General features: G+C 40.7%; 1 protein-coding gene and 1 pseudogene across 1 annotated transcript in view; both read right to left on the minus strand.

Annotated features, from left to right (window-relative positions):
- Positions 1-26,268, minus strand: part of caska (calcium/calmodulin-dependent serine protein kinase a) — a 468,988-nt gene that overhangs the window by 289,579 nt on the left and 153,141 nt on the right. The window contains exon 3 of the mRNA XM_043701523.1: positions 12,935-13,040. Within this exon, the coding sequence (XP_043557458.1) occupies positions 12,935-13,040 (106 nt within the window). The remainder of the gene's footprint in view (positions 1-12,934; positions 13,041-26,268) is intronic.
- LOC122555604 lies at positions 21,242-21,390 on the minus strand (annotated as a pseudogene).

Consider the following 26,268-nt stretch of genomic DNA (forward strand, 5'->3'; position numbering starts at 1 on the left):
ATACAAGAAGCAAGTGAATAACTAAAGAAAGGATTGGTCCATTAAAGGATAATGAAGGAAGGCCGTGTGTCAAACCTGACAGAATGCGTGAGATTCTGAATGATTACTTTGCATCAGTGTTCGCTGAGAAGAGGAACATGATGAACGTTGAGACGAGAGATAGAGGTTTGATTAATCTGGATCACATTGACATAAATAGGGAAGATGTGTTGGGTAGGTTTAGTGGTTATTAATGTGAACAAATCCCCAGGACCGGATGGGATCTATCCCAGGTTGCTGAGGGAGGCAAGAGAGGAAATAGCTAAGGCCCTGACAGTTATCTTTGTGGCATCGCTAAATACAGGTGAGGTAACTGAGGACTGGAAGGTTGCTCATGTTGTCCCCTTGTACAAGAAGGGTAGTAGGGATATTCCGGGTAACTACAGACCAGTGAGCCTGACGTTGGTGGTGGGAAAGTTGCTGGAGAGGGTACTGAGGGATAGGATCTATTTATATTTTGAAAAGAATGGGCTTATCAGTGATACGCAACATGGTTTTGTGTGGAGGAGATCGTGCCTTGCCGAGTTCTTTTGAGGAAGTGACCAAGTTGATAGATGAAGGAAGGGCTGTAGACATCATATACATGGACTTTAGTAAGGTTCCCCATGGTAGACTAACGGAGAAACTGAAGTCACATGGTGTGCAGAGTGTTCTAGCTAGGTGGATAAAGAACTGGTTGAGCAACAGGGGACAGAGAGTAGTAGTTAAAGGGAGTTTTTCAAAATGGAGAAAGGTGACCAGTGGTGTTCCACAGGGGTCAATGTTGGGGCCACTGTTGTTTGTAATATACATAATTGATCTGGAAGAGGGCACTATTGGTATGATCAGCAAGTTTGCAGATGACACGAAGATTGGTGGAGTAGCAGAAACCATAACGGACTGTCAAAGAATACAGGATGATATGGATATTCTGGAGAGTTGAGCGGAAAAGTGGCAGATGGATTTCAATCCAGATAAATGTGAGGTGATGCATTTAGGCAAGACAAATTCTAGAGCGAATTACATAATGAACTGAAGAGCCTTGGGAAAAGTTGATGGGCAGAGAGATCTGGGAGTGCAGGTCCATTGTACCCTGAAGGTCGCTGCACAGGTGGATAGAGTGGTCAAGAAGGCATATAGTATGCTTGCCTTCATTGGATGGGGTATTGAGTATAAGAGCTGGCAAATCATGTTAAAATTGTACAAGACATTGGTTCGGCCGCATTTAGAATACTGTGTATAGTCCTGGTTGCCACATTACCAAAAGGATGTGGACGCTTTGGAGAGGGTGCAGAGAAGGTTTACGAGGATGTTGCCTGGAATAGAAGGTGTTAGCTATGAAGAGCGGTTGAGTAGGTTAGGTTTGTTTTCATCAGAAAAAAGGAGATTGAGGGGGGATGTGATTGAGGTTTTACAAAATCATGAAGGGTAGAGACAGGGTGGATACAGACAAGCTTTTTCCCAGGGTGAAGGATTCAATAACGAGAGGTCACACTTTCAAGGTGAGAGGTGGAAAGTTTAAGGGGGACATACGCAGCAAGTTCTTCACACAGGGAGCGTGGTGGGCGCTTGGAACGTGTTGCCAGCAGAGGTGATAGAGGCAGGCATGGTAGATTCATTTAAGATGCATCTGGACAGATGCATGAGTAGGTGGGAAGCGGAGGGATACAAACGCTTAGGAATTGGGCGACAGGTTTAGACAGTAGATTTGGATCGGCATTGACTTGGAGGGCCAAAGGGCCTGTTCCTGGGCAGTAAATTTTCTTTGTTCTTCTTTGTATCTCTGTGCTCCTATATAAACCGAGGGTGTAGGCCATTAAGTCCTTGATATGTTTATTCAATTAACCTTCACCAGTTCTCCTCTCATAACTGTCAGCAAAAAGGGGAAATGGGGTATACTTAATTTGCTTCTCCACTTTAAACCCAACAGAGTTTTGTCTAAATTTTCTTTTCCCTCTTTTAACCTAACCCTTACAGATGAAAGCCAAAAGGTGTTCCCAAACCTTAGTTTCTAAATTTCAATTTTTTTTCCAATCAACCAGAGCAAAATCCTTTCACATGCAATCAAAAATACAGTTTATTAACAAAATAGTCAAAATATGAAGTAATTACTTTCCTACTCCATGCACACAAAGAAGAATATGGGAAATTAAAGAAGACCGGAATAGGGAGGAGATAGGTTAAACATTACAAGTACTGGTAAATTAAGTGAAATTAAAAAAAGATCAGGTCACATGAGTTACAACTTCCTGGAGGTCAGTGTTGAGTCTTAGCTTCCTCATTGAGCTGGACCCAGTAGATTTCCTTCTTGCAGCAAGATGTAGACCTCTTCCCAGCCTGCAACTTGAAACAGACATGAAGTGTCCGAGGCTAGCTGCCAGCTTATCTTGGAGTCTAGCTTCTTCTCTGGAGATCAAGCAATGAATGTAGAATCCTAAAATGGAATACTTTAACCATTCAACAAGCTTTGTTTTGTATCGTGTGACAGACAGACATTTCAGATGGGCTATCTTGATGGGCTAATAGATGGGTTATTAGGTTAACAGTATCATTTTGCCTCCCCAGAGTTTTCATTACAAGGTGATGAGGTAACTCAATATATTAGTGCTCATTTTTGCTTAATGGATCTACATAATTTCCTTTGTCCAGAACCAGCTGGAAGTAAATGGCTTGACTCCAAACCATTGTGTCAGCTTGACTGGAATGTCTTTACATTGCACAGAATTCAGAAGCTTTCAGAAACACATTAATGTGATCAGCCTTGGCTATTTTGAGAGTCAAGTAAGGCTGTCCATTTTTAAAAGAAACAATGTTAACCCAAAACTATGGTAGAGAATCCTTTGGAATTTCTCTTCGTGGCCCCTGAAAATATACGTATGTAATTAACTTTATTTAAGATTCTTATTTGCGACTGGAAGATGTCACTTTCAAATTTAACTTAGAATTCAATGGTGTGATAACTATTTCTCAGTGAATTCTTTACCAAGACATTATTGACTAACCTTGCTTCATTACACAGCACTCGATCTAAGACAGCTTTATCCCTAGTTGGTTCAATAATCTAATGTTCCACAAAATGAGCACCAGACTCATCTTCTACTGCCCACTTGTTAATAGGATTACTCTAGTTGATGTGAAGATTAAAATCCTCTACAAACATTATACTGTCTTTGTTATAAGCTCTAATAATTTCTTGGTCAATGGAATAACTACTGCGAGGGAGTCTATCAACTGCTTCGAGGAGTGATTTTGACTCTTGCTATTCCTAATTTCCACTCGTGTACTTCATGATCGTGAGGCTAAATCCTTTCTCGCTACTACCTGGTCTTCCTTTAAAATCCTTATCTCTTGTCTTTTGCCATTCCATCTGTCTTTCTGCAATATTGTGACCCTGGAATAATTATTTCCTGACCATAATCACTTATAAATTATGTATATGTAATTAAGATTAGATTTAAATCATCACAAATGTTTGTATTTGTCACTATTGTATCTATCTTATTGTGCATACATTGTAAATTCTGATAAAGAAACTACAATTTCATTTTTTATTACCTCAAAACCTCACAATGACCTTATTCATTGATGTACAGTTTGTTAAATTCTGCCTCTTTCTATTCCATTCTACTTTTCTTTTACCCACATTGAAGCCTAGATCTTTGTCCTTGGAATTCTAATTGATCTTTCATTCAAAACCTACAAAAATAAATTTTAGGACAGATCAATAAAAAGAGTACTCTGGTGGTAAATGTAATATAGGTTGGAGAAATGAAAGATAATACATTCTCAAAGAAACATGTGGGAAGACATATGACTTAAGAATAAGTTACTGGGAGTGAAAGCATCGTAAGTTATAATGAAAGACCAACAGCATTTTAGGATTTATAGTTTAAGGTTGAGAACACCAAAATAAGGAAATAATGACTAATGTTATAAAATAATGGTTAGCCGATTCAGAGAATTGTATGCAGCATTAAGCAGCCATTAAGGAAAAGCCATTAAAGTGAAAGACAGCACACTGTGTGGATTTATTGGGATGTCAAGGTTGGAAAGCTATTGATAAGAGACTCAACGTACAGGAAGTATTTCCACTGGAGTAATAGATGGCTAAGAGAGTTCATTCAAGGATGTTGGAGCATTCAATACTTTTCTGTTGGAAGTGGATGAAACAGGAGTGCTGCATTTTTTTTAGGGAAAAATAATTAACTACCTGTATTTAAAGCAAAAGATGATGAAGGACTGTGGAGACAGATCAAGTCAAATTGTGGATTGGTCTGGCAAAGAGCTGAAAACACAATATGCTGAATAGACTTATTCTGTGCTATAGAATATTTCGTCTAATTGCCATTATTGTTATTTACCACTTCCTTTTGCTGGTTGTTTGACTATTGCAAACAAATGAGGCAACACTATACAATGTGAATCCTAGGCCCTCTTGCGATGCAGTGGTAGTGTTTCTATCCTGGACTGGGAGGCTTATGTTGAAGTCCTACCTGCTTCAGAGGTGTGTAAATAATATCATTGAATGGGCTGATTGGAACAATAGGTTAAATTTAAAAAGAAATGTGGATCTTAGGGACCCTCTTGTTGCGCAATGGTAGTGTCCCTACCCCTGGACTAAAAGACCCAGGTTCATATCCCACCAGCTCCGGAGGTGTGTAATAAAACTCTCTGTACACACTAATTAGAAAACAGGTTAAAACAAAAGTATAATAAAGCAGACCCAAGCCTGCAGTCATACTAGTCTGGAAATGCCCAATCTCATCTGATCTCAGAAGCTAAAGAGATTCAGGCTGAGTTAGTATTGGATGGGAGATGACCTGGGAATACCAAGTGCAAGAAGCTTTTTCTACCAGCAGTGTCTGGTCACACTGCATTAAAAAAAACATGTGAATTTTAGGGCCCTCTTATGACACTGTGTAATGTCCCTACCCCTGGACCATGAGGCCCAGATTTAAGTTCCACCTTGTGGGAGGGGTATAATAACATCTTTGAATAGGTTAACCAGAAAAAAATGGGGACAATGTAAATCTAAAAATTATTTTAAACTCTTAAAATGTAAAGTTTCATTTTTGGCATGGATTGAAGGATTGAGGCAGTTTCTAGTCATTTCAAATGTTCCTTTCCATTTCAAAAATATCAATTTGAAACATCCAGAGCATTAGTAGTTAAATAGTGTATTCATTATGCAAGTCAGATAACTGTGTAGAACCTTGGTCAATAGACATGCAATTATACTTGGTAAATAATGTAGTTTAAATATGATTTTACCTCTGTATCCTTCTCTTTAAAAGTCTTGAATAAAGCTTGAAGAGGTTGTAAAGAAAAAGATGTGTTCTCCCTAGCACGAAATAAGCATGCACTGAAGAACATAACCATACAGGAAACAAGACTATACAAAAATTCATGTCTGTGAGTGGTCATCAGCAAGTGACAGTTCATTAGAAAGGGAATGTGGGTAGATGGGGGCTAGATACAGTTTAGTAAAATAAGTAACAATTTGAATTGTAGTACCTTGGGTATGTGAAGGTCATAAACCAGAGTTCCCACAGTAGATAGCCTGTCAGATGGGTTCAATTCTCACACTGGCTGAGGTTACCAGGAAGGACTCTCCTTCTCAACCTCTCCCCTCACCTGAGGCATTATGGCCTTCAAATTAAATTATCACCAGTCATGTGTCTCTCTCTCCCTAATGATAGTGCAGTCCTATGGTCTGATAGGACAATAGCAACTTGACTTTATTCAGAATAAGATAATAAGGAGAAAGCAATCTGTGTGGATTAATGCAGCAATCTAGGAGCAACCCTAGGAAAATGTCCATTAGGACCTAGGGACTTGTCAGCTTTTAGTAAGACAAGTTTTCCAGAGTACCCTTTTCCTACTGAATGCAATTATTTTAAGTTCTTCTCTCCTTTTCACCTTCTGGCTCTCAATTATTTCTGGGACATTATTGTATCCTCTACAGAGAAGACAGATACAAAATATCTGTTCACTACATATGTCATTTTTTTATTTTCCAATATTAATCCACTTTCTACAGGAACAATGCTCACTTTACTCAGATCCTTTATAAATACCTGTATGAAGTTACTGACCTTTAAAAACAAATATTTCTAGCTAACCTTTTCTTACACTCTTAAAAAAAAGTTCATAAGGAGAAATTCAACTAAGTTCTGCGAGTCTACATAACCTATGTGACAAAGAAAATCATGAATGGACTGGAGAGAGAGAGTGTAGGTAGAAAGAAGCTGTTCTTATTTGTGAAATGATTGAAAATGTGATGTGAGGGTAATGATTTATTGGAATTAGTAAAAGTAGCAAAAGTTAAATGAGGAAGAGGTTTTTTTTCAGCAAGTGGCTTAGGCCTAGAATACACAGTGCGTGTGGTGGAGGTAGGTACAATTGAAGTCTTCAAAAAGGGATTAAGCCTGTTACCTGTACAGGAAGAATATGTAGGATTAGAAGGAGGCGGCAAAGTAATGGTACTTCTTTACCACCTCCTCAAGCTTTATTCAAGACTTCATGGGCCCAATGGCTACGTTCTGTGCTGCAACAATTCTGTGATACTCTTTTTCTCAGTATTTTGAACTAGTTCCTTAATGATCTATCCTGCAGTTTACCTTCCACTTCACCTTAACCAGTTGTGTCTTCATATCCTCATAACTGTCCTTAGTTTAGATTAGATTAGATTAACTGGAGTGTGGAAACAGGCCCTTCGGCCCAACAAATCCACACCGACCCTCCGAAGAGCAAACCACCCCAGACCCATTCCCCTACATTCACCCCTGACTAATGCACCTAATACTACGGGCAATTTAGCAAGGCCAATTCACCTCACCTGTGGGAGGAAAGCCGAGCACCCGGTGGAAACCCACGCAGACACGGGGAGAGTGTGCAAATGCCACATAGACATTTGCCCAAAGTGGGAAATGAACCCAGGTCCTTGGCGCTGTGAGGCAACAGTGCTAACCACTGAGCCACCGTGCCACGTTTTAATACACTAGTTTTAGATTTAATCTTCTCACTCAAAGTTGGATTTTCAAATCATATTATAATCACTGCTTTCTAGCAACACCTTCCCCATGAAGTTACAAATTAATCCACCTGTCTCCAAAACGGACCTCAAGCTTCCAGCTGCCTGCCACTTTAACACACTAGCATGTTCCCTGGCCAACAGTGCTGTCTCTGACCTGCTAGAACTATGCCTCATTTACCACTTAACAGATTCTGCAGCCTTCAATATCAAATTCAATGGTTTTAGGGCCTGAGCACCCTCCTCCATGCCCTTTACCCACCCACACCCTGACCTGGTCATCCTTCTCAGCACAGCAAATGTATTTTCCCCCAGATATGGTCCCCATTAGGAACTCTTCTTTCTCCCTCATTTACCATTATCCATCCGTTATCTATCTTCCCCTCCCTCTGGGCTCTGTGTCCACTTATTGTTTATTTCTTTATCTGGAATGTTCATATTTCAAAACAACATGCAGCAATGGAGAGTACTGCAAGTTAAAAAAACCTTGAATCAGTGCAGTCAGACCATGGCACCAATGGGCAAGGGACTGCATAGGGCAGAACATGAAAGTAGAGAAATGCCACTACTTTAATTATTTAAAAAATGTAGATTCTATTATTAGGAGCAAGAGACAGGTACTTCTGTAACTATCCCAGCCACAGGAAAGATGTTGTGAAATTTGAAAGGGTTCAGAAAAGACTTACAAGGATGTTGCTGGGGTTGGAGGGTTTAAGCTTTGGGAAAAGGTTGAATAGCCTGGGGCTATTTTCCCTGGAGCATTGGAGGCTGAGGGGTGACCTTATTAAGGTTTATAAAACCACGAAGACCATGAATGGAGTGAATAGCCAAGGTCTTTTCCCCTGGGGAATCCAAAACTAGAAGGCATAGGTTTAAGATGAGAGGGGAAAGATTATGAAAGGGACTTCAGGGACAACTTTTTCATGCAGAGAGTGACATCTGTGTGGAACAAGCTGCCAGAGGAAGTGGAAGAGGCTGGTATAATTACAACATTTAAAAGGCATTTGGACAGGCACATGAATAAGGATTTAAAGCGATATGGGCCAAATGCTGGCAAATGGGACCAGATTAATTTGATATATGTGGTCAGCATGGATGATTTGGGTGGAAGGGTCTGTTTCCATGGTGTACAGCTCTATTACTCTATGCCATCCAGTGTTTTGCCTCTTTGATACCATAGCAAAAGGACAACGTGGAGGAAGTGCGGCACGGTGGCTAGCACTGCTGCCTCACAGCGCCAGAGACCCGGGTTCATTTCCCGACTCAGGTGACTGACTGTGTGGAGTTTGCATATTCTCCCCGTGTCTGTGTGGGTTTCCTCCGGGTGCTCCGGTTTCTTCCCACAGTCCAAAGACGTGCAGGTCAAGTGAATTGGCCATGCTAAATTGCCCGTAGTGTTAGGTAAAGGGGTAAATGTAGGGGAATGGGTGGGTTGCGCTTCGGCGGGTCGGTGTGGACTTGTTGGGCCGAAGGGCCTGTTTCCACACTGTAATGTAATCTAATCTATACGAGGAAGGCAATCAGTACCAATGACAGCGAGGCTAAGTAGTGAAGTCTTTTCGCCAGACATTTAGGAGCCAGGGAAATCCTCAAAAGATTACACCTGATACCAGTCAGTAGAAACAGAAAAAGGACTAATAACTGGCATGCTGCAGAAGGGAGGGCTACAGACTCCTGATGCATTGGGACCAGCTCCACAGCAGAGGGCATCTGCTCAAAGAGGACACATTGCATCTCATGAGGCCTCTATCCAATATCCTCAATGTGAAATTAAAATTAAATTGACATGAATTTTTCATCAACATATATAAAAACAAAAGAGGAAGGCAGGATGTAATGGTAACATCTGTGGACTAGTCGTCCAAAACTCTGGTGACAACGGTTCAAATTCCACCTTGGAAGATGTTGAAACTTAAATTCAATAAATATCTGGAATAAAAAGCTAACAAAAGTTGTTCTTATCGAGTGTGGTCTCCATGTGACTCCAGATCCTCAGCAGTATGGCTGATTCTTAAATTCTCTCTGAATTGGCCAGGCAAGCTACTCTGTTCAAGGATACTTCGGGATGGGCAATAAATGCTGGCTTAGCAAATGAATAAAAGTATGAAAAAGTGTCAAACAGTAGTGGAGAAAGAAGCAGTCCATGTTAACCTTTCCAAGAACTTCAATTTTGAATCACTTCAACCATGTTCCTGCATCAGACAGTACTGGAATGGCCTCTCAAAATCACAAATTATAACTATTATTATTATGACAAAGGTACTTTTCTACATGTCTACAACCTTTTGCATGGCTAATCACATCATCTTCCTCAAAGGCTTCTCCACTATCATCAAGCTGAGTGTGAATGCATCAGATTCAATCTTCCTCTTTTCAGTTGTGGCCAGAGAATTACCTGCAATGGCTTATTTTCTTGTTCCTGCATCATTAACGCCTGTCCTCCAAGGATCTACCCTTGGCCTCTTTCTGATTCTCATTCACAGCATTTTAGCTTCCAAATGTCAACACCTGGCGCTATCATATCACCACCTCTCTTAATTTCTATTATCTCTACACTGTTGGATTGCTTATCTGACACCCAATACCAGATAAACAGAAAAGTAGTTGTCTTCAGTTGCCTCCACAAACTGTCACTTACTAGTGATGCCATCCTTCTTTCTGGAAGCTGTCTGAAGCTGAATCAGATAGTTTGAAATCTAGATATCATACTTAACACAGAGGAAATTCTCACTATATACCTATGCTGCTCCTATTTGTACCTCCATTCCATCGCTTAACTCGCTACCTGCTGCTAGAACCATCATACATGCATTCTGGGACCTGACAACTTCAGCTCCCAAAATTCTTGTTTACTGTCACTGATATAACTTCCCTTACTCAAAGAATACGAAGTGATGCCTGTGCTTCCTTTAATCATCTTATTGATGACCAAGATCCGACTTTATAAGCTAGTAGATACCCTCTAATTTAACTAGTTAGCACTTCCTTGAAAATTAGCAACATAAACTTTTTTCTGATTCAAGGAAACAACCTCAGACTCCATTGAGCTGTTAACGGTAAGGGAAAGGGCCTTGCAATGACAAATTTTAGTCTTTAATTGTTATCACAATAGATTTAGACAAGGACAGATGGGAAGAAGTCAGAGTGAAACGCAGACATGTACTGATTGGATTAGTTGGCCAGTTTGTGTACGTGCATCGTAAGGAAACTATTCGGGGAATGTCATCAGATTTTTGTAGAGAGTAACTCCATCTCCCAACTCCCAAAGCCTGACCAAATCTAAAAGAAAAAATTAGTAGTCACATGGGAATATTCTCCACTTTTTGGAAGGAGTGCAGCTTGACACAAATCTAGGCAAGGCAGCCTGCTTGAGTGGCACCCTATCCACTCCTTATCAATTCATTCCCTTCACCACAGATGCACAGTGGTAGCAGTGTGAACCATCTAGGAGATACATTACAACAACTCACCAAGGGTCCTTCGACATCATCTCGTGACCTCTACATCTAAAAGGATAAGGGCAACAGATGCGTAGGAACATCCAAATCATAAACATCTTGACTTGGAACAATATTGCCATTTTGTCAGTGTCCCTAAATCAAAATCTGCAACTTGCACTCTAACAGCACTGAGTGTACCTATAAGCGAAACCAAGCAGACACTCCAACATTGGATGAATGGATACAGTGCAACAATCACCAGACAGGGGTGTTCTCTCACAGTGGGGGAACACTTCGGAGTCGAGGACATTTGGCCTCGGATCTTCGGGTGACTGTCCTTCCAGACAGACTTCGGGATACGCAACAATGCAGAGTCGCCGAGCAGAGGCTGATAGCCAAGTTCGGTACCCAGGAAGACTTGTCTCAACTGGGATCCTAGGTTCATGTCACACTACAGGTGACTACCCCCGCCCCATACACTTTTATACATACATGATCACACTTTCACAAAGCCTCTCTCATACAGACACACACTCGCATGCACACCATTTCACAGGCATATACTCCATCACACTCGCTCACGCACACAAACGCTCATACATGCACACATACTCACTCCCTCTCTCCCACACATACATGCTTTCCCTCTACCTCGCACACACACAAGTAAGTCTATGGGGTAAATTTGCATTTGCAGATACATTCTACTTTGTTCAAAAAGCACACAATCTGAAGGCAGTCAGTTAATGCTACATTTTATAAATTCCTACTTTGGAAATAGAACCAGTCTGACTCAAGGTACAGACAGACACTAACCTCACACGTTTAAATGCATTGGCTAAGCGGAGATGTCACTTTTTTAAAAATGTATACTGATAAAATCTTAAGTTTTCTCAGGGTTATGACTTGAAAGCAATTCTGGGATTTACACATTAATGAATCAAAACCTGCATCCCCACTCGAAGTGATGAAAGACTTAACAGCAATCTAGGCTTGTTCAATACATTGCATCAGTTGTATGATGCTTTGATCTTTTACTATAAATTCTGTGTCCTACGATATTGCCCCACTAGCTACCTGACAACAGAGCAGTGCTCCAAAAGCTCGTACTTCCAAATTAACCAGTTGGACTATAACCTGGTGTTACATCAAATGGACACAGACAGTCCAGAGATGTGGCTCACCACTACCTTCCTGAGGGCAATTTGAAATGGGAAGCAATGTTGGATAAGTCAGCAATGTCCATATTCTATGAAAGGATAAAACAAAATTATGACCTAATGCCTGGTCTTCTGTAACATTCTTCATTCAGTGTCTTCTACATCAAAAAGCTCAAAGTAAATCACATCTAATAAATTTATAACTGTTGACATGTCAAAATTTCACAAAGGTCAATGAGACAAATAACATGTTAAGTTTTATTTTCATTTTCTGATCTTGATTGAGGGAGAAACGTTGACCAGGACAGATAGAAGAATTCCCTGCTATCTTTCCAAAACATTGTAGGATTGTTAGCATCAATTTGGACATCAGAACACTGACTGGCTAATGGTTTAATGTTTGATGAAAAAGAAAAGAATTTCTAGTAGTAACAGCTTCCTCAATACAGTCGGTTCTTCTATAACACAACGGTTATGTTTTCGTGCCATAGAAAAATCACACTTTAGAAACAGCACTTAAAATGTTGGTGATGTAATCATATTACAGCCAACACGTTTTTAAAATTCGCACTGTAGAAATAGTGTCCCCAATTTGTCAATTGCGTAACAATGAATTCATGTTGACAAAATGCTCGTTATTATAGAATGACCTGCATTGCACTGGTTTGCCTTACAAAAATTATTTTCTCATGTTTAGAGTAGGTCCTGAACCAATGACAATTAAAAGTGTTACCAACTAAATCTAGTTGTTAGAAATTGGAATCCCTTTTGAAACTGTTTGTTTTAGTTTTCCAAAGTCAGTACTTCCTGTCAAGCATGAGACCTCAATTATTCATGTTACAGTAGTAATTGGCCTTCTACTAGCATTAAAAAAAAATTATCAGGTGCCACACTACCCTACTGTGAATGTGGAGTTGAAAAGGTAAGAAGATTTTGTTCTTTGAAGGAATGAAAACTAATCTTCAAATAGAGATGGGTAAACATTCATGAGTAGCTGCCCATGGTCATTAACCAAGAGGGTTTAGACAGGTGATTGACACAGCATAGATAGCTAGCCTCAAGAATAAGGTATACTAAAAAGATAGCGGGGAGAGATGGTTATAAGAGTATCCAGGAGAACAAGCCATGATCTTCTTGGGGGAAGATGAGAAGTTCCTCTACATTAGCCTGAGAGAAGGACAAAGACTGTTGCTACCAAAGACCAAAGAAACTACCAGAGCCAGCTACGAAAGACTTAAGATATCAGGAGAAAGACATCAGGAATGTGAAGTCAGTTCACTTACAATTCAAAAACCATATAGAGCATTCCATCCGAGCTGTATGTTTCTAGAAGTTCTACAATGTGTGGATGTTTCAGCATATGACAGATACTGGCTTCTCTTTTTAAATCTGATAAAAGAAAAAAAATATAAATTCCAATTAGAAATATGCAATATTTATGGATACATTGCACTATTATGACTGAGGAATTAGACTATAGTTTAGGAATAGAGTTTGCACTATTTTTGCAGTTATGAACAAGTAGGATCAAAGTATATTTCAACTGATCCCACTGGAAACATACAGATAGAATACCTAGTATGTGCAAATCCAATATGCCATGTGCAGTTTTGACTAATAACTGAGAAAACACAGCAACCAATATGAACATATTCTCAGAGATACACAACAAAGAACAAGACTTGCTATTGAAGAATGTGTAATTAAAGACAAACTAACATCCTGCCCAAGTGGAGAAGATGACAGCTGATGGTGAACCTTTACAAGGCAGTGTTCAAACCACAATTACATTACATTTGGTGTTAAGTTTAGTTAGCCCTTTAAAGAAAGGATATTGGAGACATGGGAAAAATACAATGCAATTATTTTTAATTAACTTGCTTGGACATGTCATGACACACCTCTGCACACTGTGACTTGAACCCAAACCGTCAAGCCCAGAGATAAGGATACACCAACGTACTACAAGAGTCCCCGTAAAGTGCAACATTTATTCACAACGATAATCCCAGAGATGCATGATTATAGGCTGAATAATTCAATTACATAGTTTGTATTTTTTAGGCACTAGCCAGCCTCCCAAGGCTCCAATATTGTGGATAGGAAATGTGTGGTCATTTTAAACTGGAAGCACAAATCTTCCATAGAACTTTGGGAACAAAAACAATACTTCAGGGACTGTACCTGAAATAGTACAATAATAGATCTAAAGCTAGTTTTCAATTTGGATTGTCCAGAGGCTGCATTGAGGAAAATATGGATTGCAGGCAACCTAACTGGTAGATCAAGGGTCTTGGTGTACACTGTAAAAAATGTTTTGATTTGCTGCCTTATAAAGACACTTTGTACTGAATATCATTTGGAGGACTTAAGTTTTCAATGAATATGGAAAATTGATTTATTTCAAGTTTTCTGGAAATACCTGGATTGGTGTCTTTAAAAGAGGTAATTGAAAGTTCAATATGAATATTAGAGATTGGAGACTTTTTTTAAAAAAAAATGCTTCCTGTATATCACATAACTGCCTGCCTTGTGATAGCCCATGGATAGGACTGTTTTGAACAGTGACCAACTTGGCGATATTCTTGTTTTACCTGGTTCAATTGGAAGAAAGCTGACTAAGAAAAAACTGCCCAGCTCATGGATGGAAATGCCACTAAGCATCTAGAGAATATAGTTGGATGCTCTCTTATAGAGTCATAGAGATGTACAGCATGGAAACAGACACTTCGGTCCAACTCGTCCACGCCAACCAGATATCCCAACCCAATATAGCCCCACCTGCCAGCACCCGGCCCATATCCCTCCAAACCCTTCCTATTCATATACCCATCCAAATGCCTCTTAAATGTTGCAATTGTACCAGCCTCCACCACATCCTGTGGCAACTCATTCCATACACGTACCACCCTCTGCGTGAAAAAGTTGCCCCTTATGTCTCTTTTATATCTTTCCCCTCTCACCCTAACCCTATGCCCTCTAGTTCTGGACTCCCTGTCCCCAGGAAAAAGACTGTCTATTTGTCCTATCTATGCCCCTCATAATTTTGTAAACCTCTATAAGGTCACCCCTCAGCCTCCGACGCTCCAGGGAAAACAGCCCCAACCTATTCAGCCTCTCCCTGTAGCTCAGGTCCTCCAACCTTAGCAACATCCTTGTAAATCTTTTCTGAACCCGTTCAAGTTTCACAACATCTTTCTGATAGGAAGGAGAACAGAACTGCACACAATATTCCAACAGTGGCCTAACCAATGTCCTGTACACAACCTCCCAACTCCTGAACTCAATACTCTGACCAATAAAGGAAAGCATACCAAACGCCGCCTTCACTATCCTATCTACCTGCGACTCCACTTTCAAGGAGCTATGAACCTGCACTCCAAAGTCTCTTTGCTCAGCAACACTCCCTAGGCCCTTACTATTAAGTGTATAAGCCCTGCTTGTAATCTGAGGTAACCCTCTTCGTTGGCCACTACACCTCCAATTTTGGTGTCATCTGCAAACTTACTAACTGTACCTCTTATGCTCGCATCCAAATCATTTATGTAAATGACAAAACGTAGAGGGCCCAGCGCCGATCCTTGTAGCACTCCACTGGTCACAGGCCTCCAGTCTGAAAAACAACCCTCCACCACCAACCTCTGTCTTCTACCTTTGAGCCAGTTCTGTATCCAAATGCTCTTGTTGAAGATTATCACTGCTTGACACTTAAAATTATATACCAGTCCATAGCACCATTCATCAAGAAACTACACAGTATGTAACAGCAAAGCACAGAAAAGCAATTGTTATGGGAAATTCCATTGTTGGAGAAAGAGGCAGATAACTTTAAAACTATTATTGAAAACTCTGCATACTATGCTCATTTTCTGTTGCAAGGGTCAAGTACATCATGGAGAGGATACAGAATATTCTGCAGAGCTATCAATTTGGCACACATTAGTAGCAATTACAGAGGTAGACACTAAGGTCCTAAAGTTAGGTTTTCAGAAGCTTAGAGCATAGTTAAAAGATAGGACCTTAAGGGTAGGAATCTCTGTAATACTTCCAGTGCCCAGCACTAGCCAGTGTCGAAATAAGATAATAAGTTTCAATGTGTGGCACATCTGAATGGTAACAGATTGGGAAAGAGGTAGTGCAATCAGATCTGGATGGCCTTGTGCATCAATCACAAAGTAAGCATACAAGTGCAGCAGGGTAGTGAAGACAAATGGTATGCTGGCCTTCATAGCAAGTACAGGAGCAGAGATAACTTGTTATAACTATACAGGATATTGGTAAGACCACTCCTGAAGAATTGTGTGCAGTTTTGATCTCCTTATCTGAAGGAGGACGTTCTTGCTGTTGGTTAAGGGGAAAGTCATCATAGACCTAATGGTCTATAATGCTACTCTCTCATTAAAGAGTGGTGAACTGTTGGTGGTTGAACCTGAAGCTCACCATACCCCTGTTGAAGGGGACAGTTTTTCATGGTAACCTCAGCCAGTGCGGGAATTGAACCAAAGCGTTAGCTTTACCCAGTTGTAAACAAGTTGTCCAGCCAACTGAACCAACACCCTAATTTGGCCACTGAAGGAGTGTAAAGCAGATGCACCAGAGTGATTCTTGGAATGATTCGGGATTAGTTAGGACTAGAATTCACTGGAATTTAGAAGAATGAGATGGGATCTCATTAAAAGTTATAAAATACTTACAGCATTAGACAGGGTAGATGCTGGAAGGATGTTCTCGAGGACTGGGAGCCCAGAGTTGGGGGCACAGTATGAGGAAAAGGTGTAGGCCTTTTACTTCATAGATGAGGAGGAATTTCTTCACCCAAAGTATGTGGAATTCTCTGCCACAGGAAACTGTTGAGGCCAAACATTGAAGACGTTCAAGAAAGATGTTGATGTAGTTCTTAGGGTTAAAGGGATTAAAGAATATGGAGAGCAAGAGGGAATGGGGTATGAGTTGGATGATCAGCCATTATTAAATTGAATGGCAGAGCAGGTTCGAAGGGCCAAATGGCCTATTCCTGCTCCCATATTCTAAGTTTAAGTGTTTCTTTGCTAAAAGATGTTGCAAGAGGGAGGGCTCAAGATCTTGGGACCAACTCTGGGATTAAAGGCACCTATCCAAAAGAGACAGTTTACAACTCAGGAGGATGGGACAAATCATTGCAGGAAGATGTATGACCATTACTCGGGAGGATTTACATCAAATTGTAAGGAATAGAGCACCATTGTTTAGGCACAGAAGAATACATTGTATAACATGAAATTCACAGATAGGACTTGGCACAAATGCCTATAAGATTGCTTTTAGATTTTGTAATTAAAATTTTAAATGTGGGATAAGTAAAAGAATGCCTGGTCAAACAATGGCAAACTGGCCTGGATGATTACAGATCAACGGGAGACCTGTGTTCTCTTACTGAATCCATGATGTGAGCAATCAAAAATTGAATATTGGTCTTCATAATTATCTCTGGAGGACTTGATCGGTCTGTGAGCATTTATTATTCATGGAATGATCTAGATCAGAAGTGGTTTCATGACCACCAAATAGTCAAGGGAATGTTTTAAAATGTCCATATATCTTCCAGATGAAAGAAGGTTCAAAGTTAAAGTGAAATAATTAGCATTTCTATCTCCAGGCAGATTTGTATGGCAATGCGACATGCACAATGTGCTGAGATAGGAAAGTCCTTTTTAAGACCATAAGACATAGGAGCAGAATTAGACCAATCAGCTCGTCAAGTCCGCTCCATCATTCAATCACGGCTGATAAGTTTCTCATCCCAATTCTCCTGCTTTCTCCCCATAACCATAGATCTCCTAGATACTCAAGAACCTATTTATCTCAGTGCTAAATATAGTCAATGACCTGACCTCCATAGCCTTCTGTGGCAATGAATTCCATAGAGTCACTACTCTATGGCTGCAGAAATGTTTCCTCATCTCCATTCTAAAAGGTCTTCCCTTTACTATAAGGCTATGCCCTTGAGTCCTAGTCTCTCCTACCAATGGAAACATCTTCCCAACATCTACTCTGTCTAGACCATTCAGTATGTTTCAATTGGATCTCCCCCCCCACCCTTCAAAACTCCATCGAGTATAAACCCAGGGTCCTCAAACGTTTCTCACACATTAAGCTTTTCATTCTTGCGATCATTCTCATGAATCTCCTCTGAAGGTGCTCCAGGACCAGTACATCCTTCTTGAGAAATGGGCCCAAAACTGTACACAATACTGCAATTGTGGTCTGACCAGAGCTTTATAGAGCCTAAGAAGTGCATCGCTGCTTTTATATTCAAATCCTCTCGAAATAAATGCCATCATTGCATTTGTCTTCCTAACTACTGACTCAACCTACAAGTTTACCTGAAGAGAATTCTGGACTAAGACTCCCAAGTCTCTTTGCACTTCAGACTTTCTCCCCATTCAGAAAATAGTCTATGCCTCTATTCTTCCTACCAAAGTGTTTGACCTCACACATTCCCACGTTGTACTTCATCTGCCATTTCTTTGCCCACTCTCCTAACCTGTTCAAATCCTTTTGGAGGCTCCCTGCCTCCTCAATGCTGCCCTTCCCTCTATCTTTGCACCATCTGCAAACTTAGCCAGAATGCCCTCAGTTCCTTCATCCAAATCATTAATGTAAAAAGTGAAAAACTGTGGTCCCAACACTGAGCCTCGCAGAACATCACTTGTCACCAGCTGCCATCCTGAGAAAGACCCTTTTATCCCCACTCTCTGCTTTTTGCCAGACAGCCAGGCTTCTATCCATGCTAGCACCTTGCCTCTGACACCATGGGCCCTTTTCTTACTCTGTATCCTCCTTGTCAAAGAACTTCTTGAAGTCCAGGTAGATAACATCCTTTGGCTCTCCTTGGTCTAACCTGTTCATTACTTAGAGTCATAGAGATGTACAGCACAATAACAGACCCTTCAGTCCAATTCGTCCATGCCGACCAGATATCCCAAATCAATCTAGTCCCACCTGCCAGCACCTGGCCCATATCCCTCCAAACTTTTCCCATCCAGATGTCTTTTAAATGTTGCAATTGTACTAGCCTCCACCACTTCCTCTGACAGCTCATTCCATACACGCAGCACCCTCTGCGTGAAGAAGTTGCCCCTTGGGCCTCTCTTATTCTTGCTAAAAGAATTTTAACAGATTTGTTAGGCATGACCTTCTTTTGATGAAATCATGCTGAAACTTTGCCCTATTTTACCATACATTCCCAAGTATTCAAAAATCTCACCCTTCACAATGGATTCTAGGATCTTACCTATGACCGAGATTAGGTTAATCAATCAGTGTGTAATTTCCAGTCTTTGTCTTACTTACTTTTTAAAGAGGGGTATCACGTTAGTGATTTTCCAGTCCCCTGGGACCCTCCCTGATTCTAGCGATTCCTGAAAGATCACCACTAACACCTCCACTGTCTCTTCAGCTATAGTCCATCTGGTCCTGGTGACGTATCCACCTTCAGGCCATGCAGTTTTTCTAGCTCCTTCTCCTTGGTGATGCCACCATACTCAGCTCTGCCCCCTCACTCTCTTGAATGTTTGAGGTCTTCCACCATGAAGACTGATGTGAATTAATCAGTTCCTCAACCATTTCCTTCTTCCCCATTACTATCCCTCCAGCATCATTTTCCAGCAGCCCAATGTCCACTTTTGCCCTTTATATATCTAAAGGGACTCTTACAGTCTTCCTTTATATTACTGGCTAGCCTACCCTCATATTTGATCTTCTCCTTCCTTCCTTCCTTCTTTTTTTGTTGCCCTCTGTTGGTCTTTGTAAGCTTTCGAATCCTCTGGTTTCCCATTGCCCTTCACCACAATATATGCTTTCTCATTTGCTTTTATGCTAACCCTGACTTATCTAGTCACCCTTGGTTGTTTCATCTTCCCAGTACCATGCTTCTTTTTCCTCGGGATGAATCCTGAATTATCTCCAGAATGTCCTGCCATTGCTGTTCCACAGTCTTTCCTGCCAGGCTCCTGTCTGTCAATTCTACCTAGCTCCTCCCTCATGCCTTTATTGCTGCCTTTATTCAGTTGTAATACCGTTTCCTCTGATTCTAATTTCTCCCTCTCAAATTACACAATAAATTCAATTACTTAATGATCACTGTATCCTAAGAGTTCCTTCACCTTCAGTTCCCTTATCAAGTCTGCCTCATTGCACAACATAAAATCCCATATTGCCTGTTCCCTCATGGGCTCCAAAAAAAACAATTCATAGACATTCCACAGATTCCTTTTCTTGCAGTCCATGACCAACCTGATTTTCCCAGTCCACCTGTATAGTGAAATCCCCCATGATCACTGTAACTTTGCCTTTCATATCTCCTGATGGATCTTGCACTGCAGCTCTTGACTACTGTTTGGAGGCCTGTAAATAACCGCCAACTATGGTTTTTTTCACCTTTGCAGTTCCTCAATTCTACCCACACAGATTCTACGCCAGCTGACCTTAATTTTTGCTATTGATTTAATTTCATTTATTACTAGTACGGCAACCTCACTCCCTCTGACCACCTGCCTATCTTTTATTAGGATGTAAATCATTGAATATTCAGCTTCCAATCCTGATCCCCTTGCAGCCATGTCTTTATGATGCCTATCACATCATACCTGTCAACTTTGATCTGTTGCACAAGCTCATTTACCTTATTCCTTATACTACATGCATCCAGATATAACACCTTCAGTCCTGTATTAGCTGTCCCTCTTCTCATTGTCAGTCATTTGTCCAGTGTGCTCAAAGTTTGATTCAAATCCTTTACATACACTCTGTCCTATTTGTGTCTGTGCTGGAGATTTTAATAACCTCTCCTGAGTTCTGCATTTTTATCTCCTCCTCTAAATCGGGTTTTCTAATTTTCCCTATAACTGAGCATGCACCCCCCGCCGTGCCCCATTTAATTTAAAGCCCTGTCTCCAATCCTAGTTATGCGATTCGCTAGGACTCTGATCCCAGCACGGTTCAGATGAAGACCATCCCATCAGAAAAAGGTTTCTTCTTCCCCGGTACTGGTGCCAATATCCCATGAATTCAAACTCATTTCTCCTACACCAATCTTTGAGCCATGCATTTACCTGCTTAACCTTATTGACCCTGTCCCAATTAATTCAGAGATTATTACGTTGTTGGTTCTGCTTTTTAACTTAGTTCCGGGCTGTTCACACTCCTTTTGCAGAACCTCTGCCCTAGTTATATCTAGGTCATTGGTACCTATGTGGTCCATGACCCCTGGATCTTTACTCTCCCACTCAAAGTTCCTCTGCAGTCCAGATGAGCTATCCCGAACCAGAGCACCAGGTAGGGAATGCAACCTTCGGGCCTCTTGATCCTGGTCACAGAGAATACAGTGTCTATGCCTCTAACTACACTATCCCCAATTACAAAAACATTTCTCTTCTCTCCCCCACTTGAATGGCTCCCTGCACCACAGTGCTGCAGTCAGTCAGTTCATCCTCCCTGCAGTCCCTGTTCATGTCTAGCCAATCATATGCAATTTTTTGAATTTAAAAAGTAGGTAATCAAATTCATGAAGATTTGGACACCAGTGCTGTGTATCCCTTTTTCTCCCCCACAAGGGGACAGTGCGAGTGCAATTCCCCCATCAGTTGAGTATTCCGTGTTTGGGGACATTATAGTTGTCAGCACATCTGAAGTGCAATGGGATCGCCTCATTCAGTGACAACCACCTTCATGATCATAGTCTCTCTCCTGTCATACCTACCTACTCCACACCTAGTAGCCAAATCCAACCCCAATCCCCGGGACCTAGCTCAGAGTCTCTTTCAATCTCTCTCACACACTTCTTAATCTCAAATTTCCTTATCCACCAGCCCCGAGCCTCCCTCAGCGTTCCTCAAAGCAAAAACGTATGATAAGGAACTTCAGTTTCCCAATAACGCATTCCAACTTCATTAATGGTAAGTGTTAATTATTGTTGTGAATATGCATTGTGCACTTTGCGCCTTGTCTATTATTGCCTTAGAAATAAAGGTGCGCATCATGTATTAGGTTAAATATTTGGTTTGGGAATGGATCTCTTGATATTGCATTTAAATGTGAAAAGTTATTTCAGTATATACTATGTGCAATTCGGGTCTCCCTGCTGTCGGAAGGATGCCGTGAAACTTCAAACATTTACACAGATGCTGCCAGGGTTGGAGGGTTTCAGCTACAGGGACAGGCTGAATAAACTGGGGCTGTTTTCCCTGGAGCTTCGGAGTCTTCTTATAAAGGTTTATAAATTCATCAGGACCATTCATAGGGTAAATAGACAAGGTCTTTTTCCAAGGTGGGGGAATCCAAAACTAGAAAGCATAGGTTTAAGTGAGAGGGGAAAGATTTAAAACGGACCTAAGGGTTAACCTTTGCATGCAGAAGGTATTCATGTATGTATGGAACAAGCTGCAGAGGAAGTGGAGGAGGCTGGTACAATTACAACATGCCCGAAACGTCGATTCTCCTGTTCCTTGGATGCTGCCTGACCTGCTGCGCTTTTCCAGCAACACATTTTCAGCTCTGATCTCCAGCATCTGCAGTCCTCACTTTCTCCTCGAACATTTAAATCTGGACAGGTACATGAATAGGAAGGGTTTAGAGGGATATGGACCAAATGATAGCAAATGGGAGTAGATTTATTAGGATATCTAGTCAGCATGGACAAGTTGGACCGAAGGGTCTGTTTCCGTGCTGTATGTCTCTATGACATTACAAGTAACGTGAATTTAAATAATGATTTTCAGCAATATATCTCCTATCTGAAATAAGACATTCTTCTATTTTGAGCCAAGTAGTAATTCTGGCTTGTTTACTGCTGCGAATACACATCCAATTGCCATCAATATATTCCAGTGATTTTTGAGTTGATAGTTAAGTCACAGAATATGGTGGAAGAGGAGGCAATTCATTCCATCATTTCTGCACTGGCTACATTAATGAAAATACTGAAAGCTACATATTGCAGTATTTGTCAGATATTAGCACTGATGCAAGACCTTAATGGATGCTAAAGAAAGGATAATTAAGTCGAAATCACTTCAAAAGCTTCCTGTATGCATGGGCACTTAAAACCCACTCCAGATATTGAGCACAATTTATGCTGCACAGAGTGAATCTTATATTGTCTGCGTAATCCTTCTTATACACATCTGTGATGTGCAGATCAGTGAGAACAAGGTCAAGTATGTTTTCTCTTTTGTTTGCTCCCTCACCTCCTGTCGCAGGCTCAATTACCAACAATATCTTTAGGATTCAACCAGAATTCCATCAGTATTCCTGCTGCTGAGTCACATTGAAATCCCTCACCCAGAGTACATTCTGCACCCTCATTGTTTCCTCCAAGTGGTGTTCAATATTTATGAGCACTCATTCATCAGCTAAGGAGAAAGTTATGTTGTATTCAGCAGGAGCTTTTCCTGCCCATGAGACTTCAGAATGTCGAGAGTCAATATTGAAGATTCCTAACTGTACACCTCCTTGCCCATGCATCACAAAACCTATGCTTCAAGTTCAGTGGGCAGTAAGGAAGTATAATGGAATGTTGCGCCTCTATTTCAAAGGGAATAGTCATTAAATCACACGACAGAGAAACAGACCCTTCAGTCCAACTCATCCATGCCAACTAGGTATCCTGAATTGAACTAATCTCATTTACCTGCATTTGGCCCATACAGCTCAATCTTTCCGATTCATGTACCTGCCCAAATGTCTTTTAAATGTTGCAATTGTATCCACCTCTATCACTTCTTCTGGCAGCTCATTCCATACTCGCATCATCCCATGTGAAAAAGGTGCCCCTCAGATCCCTTTTAAATCCTTCCCTCTCACTTTAAACCGATGCCTTCTAGTTTTGGATTCCCCTACCCTGGAAAAAAGTCCTTGGTTATTCACCTTATCTATGCCCCTCAATTTCATAAATCTCTCTAAGTTCATTCCTCAGCCTCTGATGTTTCCGGGAAAGAAGTTCCAGCACATCCAGCCTCTCCTTATAACTCAAAACCTCCAGTCCTGATAACATTCTTGCAAATTATTTTTTGTACCCTTTCTAGTTTCACAACATACTTCATGAACAAACTTGGTGGGCTGAATGGCCTACTTCCACTCCTATACCTAATGACCGTAATGTTGCTTAAACAGATTACTTGGTCATTGATCTTAATGCGGCTTGTGGAAGCTTATTCAAATCAAACAGCTTATGTACAGGAGTGTGATCTAACCTGGCCCGCATTGCCATGTTGGGCTGAAGGGCCAGTTTGTGTGTTGTATGACTCTATGATCCTGTTCAAAACAAAACACTTCAATAGTTATCTAGCACTGTGGGACATGATCTTGTGGAAGGTGCTATAAAATGGAGGTTCCAACTTTAAGTGCCTTGGGGCAATCCATTATGTTAAAATGGTTCTTCATTCATCTTTTAATCTGATATTTAAAGCAGGTGCCTTGCTTTGAATGTAAATGCAAATTCTGCAGCAAATGCTAGATGGGCATTCTTGCTTCAATTGAATGAAAGAGAAAACAGATAAAGTCATTTACAAGATTTCTATTACAACTGCCTTAAATGAAATCTAAGACTATATCAAATAACTGTTCTTCATAAAAGCAGGAAAGAAAGGTTTTCAGAAATACATCTATGTCAAAGGAAGTTTTGAAGTCTATCATGCACTACACAACTAACAAAGTCAAACTGAAAGATAACGGATTGGAACAAGTGATACAGATGAATTCTGCTAAACAACTTGAAGATTTTGGTTAATATGGAATAACCAATTCAACTGACATAATTTTAAGATTAGACCTCGCAGTTTGCTGATTGCCATTGAAATTTCTATGTTAAACAGAAACAAAGAATTGTGTTAAAGACTTCATGGAAATGATATGTCTATGTTGTAATTCAAATGGAAAGCAGAGCAAGAAAACAAATTGGCCAGACTTGACTGCAAAAATGCATTAATCATATGTGCCATCCTTAAAGTGCAAATCAAACTGCATTTTCAAGAGATTAAGAGATACTGTGAATTGTAAATTTCCAGAACTTGATCATTTTATACCTCACCACATGTTGCCTTGGCTTCCCTGCCACTTTTCAGAACTTGTTAGCATATTCATTTGTTATGAAATTCACCACAATAGTAAATCTGGTAATTAATAATGCAAGTTTTTTTTAATGATAGGATAATTGTTAATGTACTGCAACTCAACTACTCCAACCCAGAAGCAGAGCTGTAGAATCTTATTTCAGGAGTCAAGTATTTCAAATATTTTCAAAGTCAAGTTTAACATTTTTCCTTCCTAACTATTTTTATTATTTCCCAGATTTACTGTGGTGAAGATGATTGGTGAATTGCTAGCACAAATAGCAGTGCAAGATATGCAGAGGCATTAACGGAAACATGACTTAAAAATGGTGAGGGTCGAAAATGTGGTGCGAGAGAAGCACAGCAGATCAGACCGCATCCAAGTAGCAGGAGAATCGACATTTCGGGCATAAGCCCTTCATCAGGAATGGTTTAGTGAAGGGCTTATGCCCAAAATGTAGATTCTGCTGCTCCTTGGATGCTGCCTGACCTGTTGTGTTTTTCCAGCACCACACTCTTGACGCTGATCTCCAGCATCTGCAGTCCTCACTTTCTTAAATATGGTGAGGACTGTGTACAAGATTATAAAGTGTTCAGAAAAGATAGAAAAGGGAAAAAAGAAAAGCTGCATGGTAGTAATGATCAGGAAGACATGTAATATTGGATAACTTGGAATTTCTTTACGGGGTAAGGGACAGAGACCATTTCATTTAGGTTGAGAAACAAAAACAGCACATTCTACAGCCCTCCAAATAATGTGCAAAAGAAATAGAAGGCAAACAAGAAAGCAAAGTGGTTTGGATAACCTCAGTTATCTCAATATCAACAGACCAACTTTCTTTCGGGGAACATCTGAGTAGGGGTAGTCTTCATATTGTGAGGGTTAGGTTAGTAGCGGAATGGAGCATGGAATAATCTTGACGAGCACCGATTCCAAATCATTGAAATGGGTGATCGTTAAGTAAGAGATGCCTCAAGTACAGGATGGGTATATTCCAACAAAAGCAAAAGGAGGGAAATAAAGGAAGAGAGCCAAAGCATTCATTGTTTTCAGCTCTTTCAATATTTGTGTTTTCACAGAATCTACAAATCAGTGCATCTATTCTTGGAGCTGTTTTCTATTGCTTTCACGTATTTTGTTCAACTGTTTGCTCAGATGACATTCATTATCTTCAAGCTTTCTTTCCATCATATTTCCTTTTCCATGGATGGTCTTTCTCTACCATCAGAGCTGAAAATGTGTTGCTGGAACAGCGCAGCAGGTCAGGCAGCATCCAGGGAACAGGAGAATCGACGTTTCGGGCATAAGCCCTTCTTCAGGAATGAGGAAAGTGTGTCCAGCAGGCTAAGATAAAAGGTAGGGAGGAGGGACTTGGGGGAGGGGCGTTGGAAATGCGATAGGTGGAAAGAAGTCAAGGTGAGGGTGATAGGTTAGAGTCCTCCCCTCCCCTATCAGCGTTCCGAAAAGACCACTCCCTCCGTGACTCCCTCGTCAGGTCCACACCCCCCACCAACCCAACCTCCACTCC

This window comes from Chiloscyllium plagiosum, chromosome 12 (assembly GCF_004010195.1).
Source record: "Chiloscyllium plagiosum isolate BGI_BamShark_2017 chromosome 12, ASM401019v2, whole genome shotgun sequence".
NCBI lineage: Eukaryota > Metazoa > Chordata > Chondrichthyes > Orectolobiformes > Hemiscylliidae > Chiloscyllium > Chiloscyllium plagiosum.